At 32.1% G+C, this 14,009-nt stretch overlaps 1 protein-coding gene across 2 annotated transcripts in view; it reads left to right on the forward strand.

Annotated features, from left to right (window-relative positions):
• The window catches only part of LOC134712574 (uncharacterized), a 55,740-nt gene that overhangs the window by 10,431 nt on the left and 31,300 nt on the right, over nucleotides 1–14,009 (forward strand). For both annotated transcript variants that reach the window (XM_063574277.1, XM_063574278.1), the window contains exons 2-4: nucleotides 1,022–1,199; nucleotides 7,549–7,866; nucleotides 13,170–13,221. In XM_063574277.1, coding sequence (XP_063430347.1) covers nucleotides 1,022–1,199; nucleotides 7,549–7,866; nucleotides 13,170–13,221 — 548 coding nt within the window. The remainder of the gene's footprint in view (nucleotides 1–1,021; nucleotides 1,200–7,548; nucleotides 7,867–13,169; nucleotides 13,222–14,009) is intronic.

The following is a 14,009-nucleotide window of genomic DNA, read 5'->3' on the forward strand; positions in this document are numbered from 1 at the left end:
TATTAAACATACCTAACAGGCTATTATTTAAACTTGGAATTATTATTAACTATGGAATTTTCATAATTTCTTGTGTTAGAAATTTCTAATAAATTCCACGTTTATTCTGTACTTCAATAGTCTGTGCTGCGCGCAACACTTTCTTTTAAAAAAAAGATAGTACATTTTCAATAGAACGCACTGTGCCCTGCACAACACCATCTATACAAAATACGTTATATGAAAAGTGTTATGAACTGCTCAAAACATTATTATTTCAAATAAACATGGAATTTATCAAAAATTTCCAGCACAGAAAATTTTGCAAATTCCATGATTAAAAATAATTCCAAGTTTAAATAAAAGCCTGTTACCTAAAGTTCTTTTTTAAAGTTATTCAGATTAGTCCACTTTATATTTATTATATTGTATTAAAAGCATGAATTAATGTTAAATTTTGAAACTGTAATTTTTTCCCTGATATTAGCCCAAAAATCAGGTGAAGAACAATCTCATTAAATTCTAGGAATGTTTGGCTCCTTAAATAATTGCAAAAATAGAGCAATTTTACTATAGAAGGAAATTCTTACAGGAAGCATAATTATAATTCATCATAAAATAATGTCATCGATTGTCTGCCACCTTATATTTTGTATGAAAGTTTATCTGGCGAACAATATTTCATGGGGACATTATCACTGATTATTTTATGTACATTTACATGCATGCATTTAAGAATTGCCATCACTTGATGTCCTTCCAGGTTCTAAACTTTAAAAAGATCTTCTACTCAGAAATCACTAGTACTTAGTAATGGATCAATTTAAACCAAACCTTGGCAGAATGTATAGTATATAAAATTTAGAAATGATATATTAAATGTTTCTTTGCTCCCGCAAATCAATCAACATGACTACCATATATGCTTAATATTAAACTTTCAAGGTTTAAAGTGCAAGTAATTGTCTATTATCTTGAATCATAAAGTATGGAAATCTGATGGGACAAAACATTTTATAAGAGCTATTGTTTTCTATTGCAGTTTGTAATTCACTATGCTGTGGCAATACAGAAATTCAGTAGATGTCCATCAGCTGTTTCAAGAGGATTAATAGCACAGGAGACTTGCCCTAGAGCTCCTAAACATTATCACTGTCTTGAGAATCTACAATCTGAAGACTTCCTGCAAATATGCATAAGACCAGAACGTATTGAAGAAGGTATAGAAGAAATTAGAACATAGAAAAATTGAAAGTTCAATTGACATTGATAGATAAGTTGCAGATCTATATTATTTTCTGGCAAATGCAAGAAAAAATATTGGGAACTATAATTATATTTGATTATAATTTGAAAAAAGATATAACATGTATAACATCATATCTAATTTCAGAGAACTAATTTTCAGTGCTTAAATCATATCTAATTTTGGAAAACTCTTTTTATACGACCCGCAAAAATGCAAAAAAAAATGGTCGTATATTGATATCACGCTGTCATTGTCAGGCGTCCGAAGAAAGATGGTTTCCTGATAATAACTTTTGTATAGGTGAATAGAAATCAATAAAATTTTAACACAATGTTGATAACTACAAAAGGAAGATTTTAGGGGTTATGGTCCAAAAGGTTTAGGAATTCAGGGCCCAAAGGGGCTCAAAACAAGCATTTACTTTTCTACATTGGTTAGAGGTATAGGGGAAGGGTTGAGATCTCACAAACATGTTTAACCCCGCCGCATTTATGCACCTGTCCCAAGTCAGGAGCCTCTGGCCTTTGTTAGTCTTGTATTATTTTAATTTTAGTTTCTTGTGTACAATTTGGAAATTAGTATGGCGTTCATTATCACTGAACTAGTATATATTTGTTTAAAGGCCAGCTGAAGGAGGCCTCCGGGTGCAGGAATTTCTCACTACATTGAAGACCTGTTGGTGACCTTCTGCTGTTGTTTTTTTATTTGGTCGGGTTGTTGTCTCTTTGACACATTCCCCATTTCCATTCTCAATTTTATTTATCTAGTTTCAGAGCCATCACTTGTGCATAAGTATTTTAATTGCTCTGAAATTGTACCACAATGTTTAAACCATAAGTAGAAGGTTGGGATTTATTTTAAGGGTTATGGGGCAAACAGTCTAGGAGTTAAGGGCAAAAAGGGGCTAAAAACAAGCATTTTTCTAGTTTCCTGTCAATAACTCAACTGGTGTGTAACTGTATGGATCTCTCAAACATTGTACCACAAGGTTCCATATAACAAAGGGAAGGCTGGGATTGAGTTTGGGGTAAATTTCCTGGAACATATAGGAAAAAGGAGCCCATAAAGGACCAGAAAGAAGCATTTTTCTAGTTTACAGACTATAACTTGTGTTTAAGTGTATGGATCTCTCTGAAATTTTTCTTCAAGGTTTCTTAATACAAAGGAAAGGCTTGAATTGAGTTTTAGGGTTCTTGCTCCAAGGGGGGGTTACAATAAGTTGGTGGGGGGGGGGGGGGGGGGGGTACAATTTTTCTCATTTCAGATTTCAGAAATTGTAAAGAAAATTTCTTCAAATATTTTATTTTTAGGGGATTAATAATAGTCAACAGCATAGTGAATTGCTCAACAAAAGCAAAAAAATCTTTTAAGTTCGATAGACCACATTCATTCTGTGTCAGAAACCTGTGCTGTGTGAATCCAAATTCAGAGCTGTATCAAGCATAAATGTTGTGTCCATACTTGCACCAACTGTTTAATCGTTATCTAAATTCAGAGCTGTATCAAGCTTGAATGTTATGTCCATACTTGCCCCAACTGTTATGGGTTCACCCTCAGCACTTGTATAAACCTGCGTCCTGCAGAACATCTGGTTGCATTACTGGTTCATTGAAATAAGTTATTTCCCTTTAAACCAAAATAATTAAATTTTCAAATTTTATATGCTAATTCTAACAATGTACTTAGATTTTGGATATTGAACCCATACATGTGAAACTCCCTATGGGAGGACAATAATCCCATTTTCAGGGGAAAAGAAAGAGAAAAAAACTCCTGGGATGTATATGAATTATTTCATGAATGAAAACTTTCAGATGTAATTGACACTACCTGAAGTTAAATTTTACCTGTACATTTTGTACATGCAAATCAAAGAACATGCATAATTATATGGCTTCATTTGCCAGCTTTGGTGTCAAACATGCTGGTTATCAACATTTTAATCTCTGGCTAACTGAGGTTGTGTAATAACATTTTTGTGTATTTAAAAATGCTTGAAATAAATTTTGGATAACTTCCCTTGATTTCTCCTGTTTTAAGTTACTTTCCTTTCAAGAAACAAAATTGTAAAAATAATATAAATGAAATATAAATTGAACAATTAATCATATTTGGATGGCCGTACTCCACTTTTATATTTTGTCTATCTGATGAGTTAAGCCTTTTTCAACTGATTTTTATAGTTCGTTCTTATGTTGTACTGTTATACCACTGTCCCAAGTTAAGGGGAGGGTTAGGATCCCACTAACATTTTTAACCCCGCCACATTATTTATGTATGTGCCTGTCCCAAGCCTGGAGCCTGTAATTCAGTGGTTGTTGTTTGTTTATGTGTTAAATATTTGTTTTTCGTTCATTTTTTACATAAATAAGGCTGTTATTTTTCTCGTTTGAATTGTTTTACATTGTCTTACCGGGGCCTTTTATAGCTGACTATTTGGTATGGGCTTTGCTCATTGTTGAAGGCTGTACGGTGACCTATAGTTGTTAATGTTTGTGTCATTTTGGTCTTTTGTGGATAGTTGTCTTATTGGTAATCATACCACATCTTCTTTTTTATATTTAATTGGACAATGTTGAAATTTATATAACAAGTATATTCATATGATGAAGACATACTTTTTCAATCAGTTTAATTGAAGTCTGGAGCTGGCATGTCAGTTAACTGCTAGTAGTCTGATGTTATTTATGTATTATTGTCATTTTGTTTATTTTCATTGGTTACATCTTCTGACATCAGACTCAGACTTCTCTTGAATTGAATTTTAATGTTCATATTATTATGCGTTTACTTTTCTGCATTGGATAGAGATATAGGGGGAGGGTTGAAACAAACAAGTTTAACCCCGCCGCATTTTTGCGCCTGCCCAAGTCAGGAGTCTCTGGCCTTTTGTATGCTTGTATTCTTTTAACTTTTAGTTTCTTGTGTACAATTTGGAGTGTAGTATGGCGTTCATTATCACTGAACTAGTATATATATATTTGTTTTGGGGCCAGCTGAAGGACGCCTCCGGGTGGGAGAATGGGTGGGAGAATTTCTCGTTGCATTAAAGACCTGTTGGTGACCTTCTGCTGTTGTCTGCTCTATGGTTGGTTGTTGTCTCTTTGGCACATTCCCCATTTTCATTCTCAATTTTATTTTATGACCTTGATATTTCTGGTGAACCAACTGTGCAAGGGCTGTATAGCCAGTCAAGATCACTACAAACTTCCATTTGTTGTATTTATAAATCTGGTGATGTAAGTTTGATAGCATGGACAAATATTTTCTATCATAAAAAATAACATTCAATTTGCAGTAATTGAACGTTGAACTGAATAAAGATAAAAGATGAAACAAAAGCAACAAAAAATTGATGTCGTTAAACATGTTAAAAAACATCATTGACCTAATATCCTGACCAAAATATCCAAATCTCCTGATCTGAGTTTCACAGTCCAACTCAAGTATGTGGATCACAATGGTAAATGTCCTATTTCAAGTTTTTCAGTTCTTTGACCATATTCATTATGTGTCACAAACCTATGCTGTATCAAATATTCAATCACAATCAAAATTCAGAGCTGTTTGTCCATACTTGCCAGGTATTCAGTGTTTTGACTTCTGCAGGCTAATCAGGTTTAATGTCACTCTGACAGCCTATCATTAATCAAGGATTAAATTTAAGGCAAAACATAACCATGATAACACATATTTAATGTGGAAATAACTGCCACAGTTCACTTTGAATGACAAGATCTGACATGATAACAGAATGCCGATATGATTGATTTGACTGAAAAGTCTGTGCACCATAAGTAGCAATGTGGTAGCAATGGATGCTCAAGTTCCTCAAGGTTCAAACTAAAGAGAACCAGGGCTATGATACCCAAATATGTCGGGTCTTATTTGCATCACCCACTGGTTTCAGGGGAGTAAAGATTAACAATTTCTATATCATGAAACAGTTAAGCTCAAACTGGTACCAGTTCAGAACCAACCACTCATGGTTTATGCAAGAGATGGTCTGAACACAACTTGCTGCTGTACCGCAGGAAAGTAAAAACCTAATACAATCCAACGTACGATTATGGGAAACGATCATAACCCTTTAATCTTGCCACTTGAGTGGGTCTTTACACACTCATCACTCCCCCCCCCCCCTTTTCTGTAAAAAAAATCCCCCAAAACCCTCAAAGTCCATTTAAGTGAACTAGCTAATGGAGGCATTAATTTTTTCTTAATGCGTTTGAATTTTAGACAATCATATTTTTCCTATTGTAATACATTGTACCTTTGTTATATAAATGGGCTATTATCCTTTAATAATATACCTGAGCAAGTTTTGTTTTGGACGATGCCACATCTTTTGTTGTATTTATAATTGAAGGCTTCTTTTTGTAACTTCTTTGGGGTGTAAAAGCGTTGAGTGGAGTACATTTTGTATGAAGCCTGGAAGCGCTTCATACTAAAAATGTGCTCAAGGTCCACGCTTTTAAAACCCTATGAAGTTACGAAAAGAAGCATTCAATACTTATAAATACATTTTTTAGCTATGATCATGAAAACACGAATATTATAACTGTTTTATTTAATTCACCTGTGCACTTTATTGTGGAACCACATGTTATCATGAATGAAATATTTTATTGAGTGAGGCAAAATTTTGCTTTAGGAATAAAAGTGTGCATTATTTATCAATGTTATATATATTTGATATCATCATAAAAATGCAATATTTTAGCAGAAATACATCCATAAATTATGGATAGGTTAAAGATATAGTATTGCTTTGGATCAGGTGCAATCTATTAGTTTCAGCCAAGATACACGGCATCTGGAAAAAAACCTTATCACAAGTAGATTCTGATTGGTTGCTTTATGATGTGGCTGGGATACAGCAACAACAATCAGCTTAATAAATTTGAGAAAATAGTTTTTATTGTATGTTTTGATAAAACAAAAAGAAAATCAAAACGGTGTTGCCAAACTTGTTTTCTGCTACAAGTAAAAATAAAACATTTCTCTGTCTGTCCAGTATAAATTTGTTTCTAAAAGAGTTATCTCCCCTTAACAGGCTTAGTTAAATAAATTAATTCTAAAACACATATCTGTTTGGTACTTGTTAAAATATTAAGAATAATGCAATAAATCAAGTTTTCTTCATATAGATATATAGTCTTTCTCTAATTCTATTGAAATTTATACCTTTCCGAACCCATTGTATAAAAAAATTTAATCAATGTGTGGTTGCTGGTGATCTCAAAAGATCATTGGATGATTTTAAGGGTCATGACCTTTTTAGCTAACTGGATGAATCAAAATTTGATAACAGGTGTTAATGAAATTGACAACTTCGTGCGATGTGAAAGGCACTCGAAGGGGATTTTAGGTTAACAAAAAAAGAAAATGTCTTTTTAATCATTAGAGAAACAGATTCTTACATAGTTACTCGTGGATTATCGGATTTATCCAATCTCGATAGTTAAATTATAAATTTTAAAGTCCTCGCCGAGGCGGCTCGGACTTTAAAATTGATAATTTAACTATCTCGATTGGATAAATCCGATAATCCACTGGTATCAATGTAAGAATCTATATATAATCAATGAAATTGCAGGTCTGTCTACAAATTTGGAGATTTGGGTAAATAACTAGACTGATTGTTTACTGCAAAAGTACAGTCCAAGATGGTAGTATATCATGAATCTACTTTAATTGCTTTGTTAATCTGCAATATATGGATTTTATCTGCTCAATAACATGTATCTTTCAGACTGCTTACAAATTCACACAACTGATTTGACATGTTTGATTACCATTTACAATGATTGATGATATATTTTCTGGAAAAATTTGAATGATTATTATTCATAATAAATTTTTCAGGACATCCTATTGATATCAAATCATGAATTTCTATCTCAAACTTTTATCAGAATTATCTTTCAAACTTTTTTCTCTTTACACAGTGCATAAAACAAAAATTCAAATTGAAACATGTTTGCCGGGTAGATTTCCACATTTACATGTCTTCTAGACATATGTTCATATTGAAAGGGATACATTTGTACTACAATGATTTACAATGATTTAGACAAAAATTTAAATATTGTTTTGTTTCACACCATACAAACACATGACAAATGCAGGATTTTGAAATAATACATGTAATATATATGTCATCCTTAACATGCAGTTTGGTTCAATTAAACTTTGTATCTGTTTCTCAGCAGCTTACTATGGTGACAAATAAGCTGTAAAAAAAGCTTTGGTAATTTCTCAACAGGGAAGCAGTCTTGTATATTGATTTCAGTTATTTATATTTATATTTTTGACAGGAGAATATCCTGTGTTTCAAGATAGTACAGCAAAATATATATTTCCAAAGACATGTGTGTCAAGCAGATATCAACCAAGACCTATGTTTACTTATGAAAGAAATGAATGTTGGTATGAAAAGTCATCTTGTACAGAGGAAGGACAGATTATTTTCAGCAATGGAAGTGCTACAAATGACAGAACTTGTCGTTGTGATTATACTAAAGGCTATGCATTTATTTCCACACCAATTAACACATGTTATTGTGTTCCATCAAAAGAAAACTGTTCCTGCTACAAGAAAGAATGCTTGAACAAAAAAGAAGTTTTAAATGCAGGTAATTTAATTCAGCTTTAGTTATAACTAGATATCGAAATAATAAATTGATATTTGATACAAGAACCATTTTTGCATTCAGTTTTATATCAACTTCTTATAACACTTTCAGATACCATCATGACCATAAGCATTAGGTCAACTATATTTGATGAGTGGAATTATTGTACATAAGAAAATGCCTGTTCAAGGAATATGGCAGTTGTTATTCATTTGCTTGATGTGTTTGAGCTTTTGATTTGCCATTTGATAAGGAACGTTCCATTTTGAATTTTTCTCTGATTTTATTTTTGGTGATTTTACTTTTCATCTATCGTTGACTTTTTACTTACTGCTCTTTTTGGACATTGTTGATTTTTTGTGGTTTTGATCTATTTTATAGATTTTAAAGTACTACATCAATTATAGGTGATTAATGGAATGATTGTAAGATGTACATGATGTACATGTCTGTTAAAATAGAGGAAATTGTGTAAGGACCAAGTGAGTTTTTCTCATCACTTGTTGACCAGTCTCCTCATTAACTTTTACAAAAAATTTCTTTGAAAATACTAGACCAAATTTAACCAAACTTGGCCATAATCATCATTGGGGTATCTAGTTTAAAAAATGTGTCTGATTACTCTCCAAACAACCAAAATGACCACTAAGGCTAAAATTAGAACATAGGGGTAAAATGTAGATTTTGGCTTATATATATATCTCTGAAACAAAGGCAATTATAGCAAATCTGACATGGGGTAAAATGTTTTTCTTGTTTATCAGGTTTATCTTGTTTATCTTACTATACTGAAAATTTCAAAAGAATTGGACAACTCATTGTTGGGTTGCTGCCACTGAATTGTAATTTTAAGGAAATTTGGCAGGTTTTGTTTTTTTATCTTGAATATTATTATAGATAGAGATAAACTGTAAAAAGCAATAATTTAATGTTAAAGTAAGATTTACAAATAAGTAAATGAACAAAATGATCACTTGACCCCATCAGGAGTTATTGCTCTTTAAAGTCATATTTAACAAATTTTTGTGTAATATGTAGACAAAAGTCTTCTGAAACAACTGAGACAAATTTAACCAAGCTTGCCAACAATGAGCATTAGGGTATCTACAGTCATTGGACAAAAGTAAGTTCCCAGTAAAAAAAAGTCCTATCATTTCAACTAAAATCGATTTTTTTCAAAAAATTATATAATATAGATTCCAAAAGATGTAGAAATGTCATGAATGTCTGAAGTTTTATTGTTTATTTGGTTATAATATTATTCTTGTTCTTTTTAATTTTCTGGCGAGATGAACACAAAGAAAAATATTTCTTGAAAAGTCTGCTATTATTCTAACCAAAGTAAAATCGTAAAAATTTGCATTTGTGTTTAACTCATCAGATGATGAAAACGAAACCAAAGAAAATTATGGCTAAATAAACAAAAAACATTTTTACATCTGTTGGTATATATTTTATAAAAATCGCTCATCATTGCTCATACGGTTACTTGGTAATATTCTTTTTGAAAATATTGATTTTAGTTGAAATGAAAGGATATTTTTTATATGACCGCAAAATTTGAATTTTTTTTCGTCTTATACATATGTATTGCTATCACGTTGGCGTCGTCGTCGTTGTCCGAATACTTTTAGTTTTCGCACTCTTACTTTAGTAAAAGTGAATAGAAATCTATGAAATTTTAACACAAGGTTTATGACCACAAATGGAAGGTTGGTATTGATTTTGGGAGTTTTGGTCCCAACATCTTAGGAATTAGGGGCCAAAAAGTGCCCAAATAAGCATTTTCTTGGTTTTCGCACTATAACTTTAGTTTAAGTTAATAGAAATCTATGAAATTTAAACACAATGTTTATAACCACAAAAGGAAGGTTGGTATTGATTTTGGGAGTTTAGGTCCCAACATCTTAGGAATTAGGGGCCAAAAAGTGCCCAAATAAGCATTTTCTTGGTTTTCGCACTATAACTTTAGTTAAAGTTAATAGAAATCTATGAAATTTGAACACAATGTTTATGACCACAAAAGGAAGGTTGGTATTGATTTTGTGAGTTTAGGTCCCAACAGTTTAGGAATTAGGGGCCAAAAAGGGACCCAAATAAGCATTTTTCTTGGTTTTCGCACCATAACGTTAGTATAAGTAAATAGAAATCTATGAAATTTAAACACAAGGTTTATGACCATAAAAGGAAGGTTGGTATTGATTTTGGGAGTTTTGGTCCCAACAGAATAAGGGGCCCAAAGAGTCCAAAATTAAACTTTGTTTGATTTCATCAAAATTGAATAATTGGGGTTCTTTGATATGCCGAATCTAACTGTGTACCGGTATGTAGATTCTTAACTTTTGGTCCTGTTTTCAAATTGGTCTACATTAAGGTCCAAAGGGTCCAAAATTAAACTTAGTTAGATTTTGACAAAAATGAATCGGTTGGGTTCTTTGATATGCTGAATCTAAAAATGTACTCAGATTCTTGATTATTGGCCCAGTTTTCAAGTTGGTCCAATTCGGGGTCCAAAATTTAACTTTGTTTGATTTCATCAAAAATTGAATAAATGGGGTTCTTTGATATGCCAAATCTTACTGTGTATGTAGATTCTTCATTTTTGGTCCTGTTTTCAAATTGGTCTACATTAAAGTCCAAAGGGTCCAAAATTAAACTTATTTTGATTTTAACAAAAATTGAAATCTTGGGGTTCTGTGATATGCTGAATCCAAACATGTACTTAGATTTTTGATTATGGGCACAGTTTTCAAGTTGGTCCAAATCAGGATATAAAATAATTATATTAAGTATTGTGCAATAGCAATTCTTTTCAATTGCACAGTATTGGGCAATGGCAAGAAATATCTAATTGCACAATATTGTGAAATAGCCATTTTTTTTTAATTAGAGTTATCTTTCTTTGTCCAGAATAGTAAGCAAGAAATATCTAATTGCACAATATTGTGCAATAGCAAGATTTTTTTTTAATTGGAGTTATCTTTCTTTGTCCAGAATCAACTTAAATCTTTGTTATATACAATATACAATGTATATTCACTTTTTACTATCAACTGATAAATTAAGATAATCTTTACCATTCAGTGATAACAAGCAGTTTTTTTACATCTTAATATTTTATGATGTATTTAAATGAGTTGTTATTGTTGCAAACTCCATTAGAAATTTTAATTGAGATTAGTTTTGGAATAAGGGAAAGGGGGATGTGATTAAAAAAATTGGGTTCAGTTTTTCTCATTTGAAATTTCATAAATAAAAAGAAAATTTCTTCAAACATTTTTTTGAGAGGATTAATATTCAACAGCATAGCGAATTGCTTTAAGAGAAAACAAAAATTTTAAGTTCATTAGAACACATTCATTCTGTGTCAGAAACCTATGGTGTGTCAACTATTTAATCACAATCCAAATTTAGAGCTGAATCCAGCTTGAATGATGTGTCCATACTTGCCCCAACCGTTCAGGGTTCAACCTCTGCGGTCGTATAAAGCTACGCCCTGCGGAGTATCTGGTTTTAGTGAGAACTCAATTTTTGTCCCATGACTGTATTTGAAGAAATATATTGATCACCCTGCCTGCCAACCAACATGGCAGACATACATAAAAATAGAACATGCAGTTTTAGGTAAAATCAAAACCTTATGGGACTGTCCGACTGACTTGATATCTTAATCTTCCAAGCCTTATCACTACCTTTTTTGACACAAAATATAGTGCATTAAAGACATTGATCATAACATTTTATACATTCTATCCATGAACATTTCAAGACATTTATGGACAAAATGATGAATGTTCAAACAAACGATGTGATGTATGTACAGATACTCAAAGCACAAAATGTTGATACACTGGTCAAGAAGATAACATAACTTTTGCAAGGTGCAGGAATCTAATATCTGTTCTAAAAATAGAATGATGTCATTGTTAACATCCTCTTCAAAAATTTGGAGTTATCTTCTTTAGAATTGGTGTTAAATCAACTACAACCAATGCAGTTATTAATTTTACTTCCCGCTGATAAATTGAAGCAATCTTTACTGTTCAGGAAATTACGCAGTTAAGCCCCTTAGAACTTATTTGCTGTAATGTACTTCTGCAACAGTTCGTCATAGCAACTTTTTTGGAACCATACAACAGAATTTTATGAAACTTTGTAGATAATAAGGACATACTAGATAGTTGTGCATATTGACAGAAAATTATGATTCAATTATTTTATTCTTATACTATTTTTAACTGCATTTTTGTGCAAAAATGTCAGTTATTGATTTGGGGATGTATAGCAGACAGTCGGGGAACGGGCGGCAAACAAATGTTGTCCATGCATTTACGCAAGAACCGCTCAACCAAAGCTTTTTTAAGTTTTAATATGTTGTTACTGACAACAAAATGAAGGTCAAGTTTAATAATAACGATTATAACTTTTACTGTTCAGGAGTTATGGTTCTTGAACATGTTGAAAGATTAAAAATGGAGTTTCCAGTCGTGTCCGTGCATTTACGCATGAACTGTTCAACCAAAGCTTCCCAAATTTTAATCAGTTGTTACTGATGACAAAATGGCGGTCAAGTGTAATAATTACGATTTTGGCTTTTACCGTTCAGGAGTAATGGTTCTTGAAAGATTGAAAAATGGCATTTCCAGTCATGTCCGTGCATTTACGCATGAACTGTTCAACCAAAGCTTTTTAAATTTTAATATGTTGTTACTGATGACAAAATGGAGGTCAAGTCCAATAATGACAATTTTGACTTATACCGTTCATCAGTTATGGTTCTTGAAAGATTGAAAAATGGTGTTGCCAGTCATGTCCGTGCATTTACTCATGAACTGTTCAACCAAACAAAGTTTGATATGTTGTTACTTATGACCAAATGAAGGTCAAGTTCAATAATGTTGATTTTTACTTTTACCGTTCAGGAGTTATGGTTCTTGTGAAATTGCCAGGACACAAATAAATGTTAACAAATCCTGTTTGCTGTCGTTGTGACAGCCTCTTGTCTTTTCTTACACTTATTTCATTTCCCCAATGACAATGTGGGGATGTGTTGTATGTGAGAGTGCTCACTAAGGTTCTAAGGTGTAACAAAGGCTCCTTGAAGCCTCTAGTTAAGTTTTACCCTGAAATATAATTTTCAATAAATACACCTTTACATGTAGGGCCATTTATTTTGGTAACTGGCTCTACTTAACTTTGACACCATTATTAAATTTGATCAATGAAGAATTGAGAATTTTGACAGTTAGGAATAATAGAAATTTATTTATAATTCGTGAACTTTTATTTTTGATTCTTTTCAGATTATGTGTGTTCTACAGTCAAAGATAACGAAACTTGCCCAGTTATTGTCCGGTATGTATTAAAATATCTAACTATCTGCTCATGTAACTTACATGTTGGGTTGCTTTGTTGTTTTATTTTTTGTCCAAATCTACAGGGTCAGCTAACAACCTTAAGAATTGTACTGTCTTGTGAATAACCATATTGTTTACTGCCTAATAATAGCCCGGATTTATCCAAAATTGTCAACCCTGCCAAGGTTTAATCACTTCAGCCTTTAACCTTTAAGCAAAATCTGACATTAAGAATTTTAATAAATACAATGCACATACAAATGCATTCCACACAATATCAGTTGAAATACACTTTTAAAAATCTTGGTCCACTTTCTATGTTTCAGTACAGCAGCATTTTCTTCCCATAATTTGATTTAAGAATCTTCTTTCAAGCAATTGTTGAAAGATGGTTAATTGATTATATTTTGATATCAAATGATATTCAATTCAATAGAGTTGTCTGGCAATATAGTTTTACCTTTGTCTGTCATTTCTTCATTCCGAAACAAATCATTAAACACAATTTTTTTCTAATAACCTTTTACCCTTGTCTGTCATCCTTCTTTCAGCAACAAACCATTAAACACAATTTCTTCTAAATGCCTAAATCAGTCACATGTCCAATGTCCTTGACATTTTCATGGTTCAGTGACAGCTTGAAAAAAAGTGAAAAATTTTGGTAATGTTAAATTCTCTCTTATTATTAGTAATATGATAGCTATATTTGGTATGTGCATACCTTGCAATGTCCTCATCCCTGTCAGACAGTAATTACTTGACCTCAACCTCATTTGATGGATAAGG

Source organism: Mytilus trossulus, chromosome 3 (assembly GCF_036588685.1).
Source record: "Mytilus trossulus isolate FHL-02 chromosome 3, PNRI_Mtr1.1.1.hap1, whole genome shotgun sequence".
NCBI classification, from domain to species: Eukaryota; Metazoa; Mollusca; class Bivalvia; order Mytilida; family Mytilidae; genus Mytilus; species Mytilus trossulus.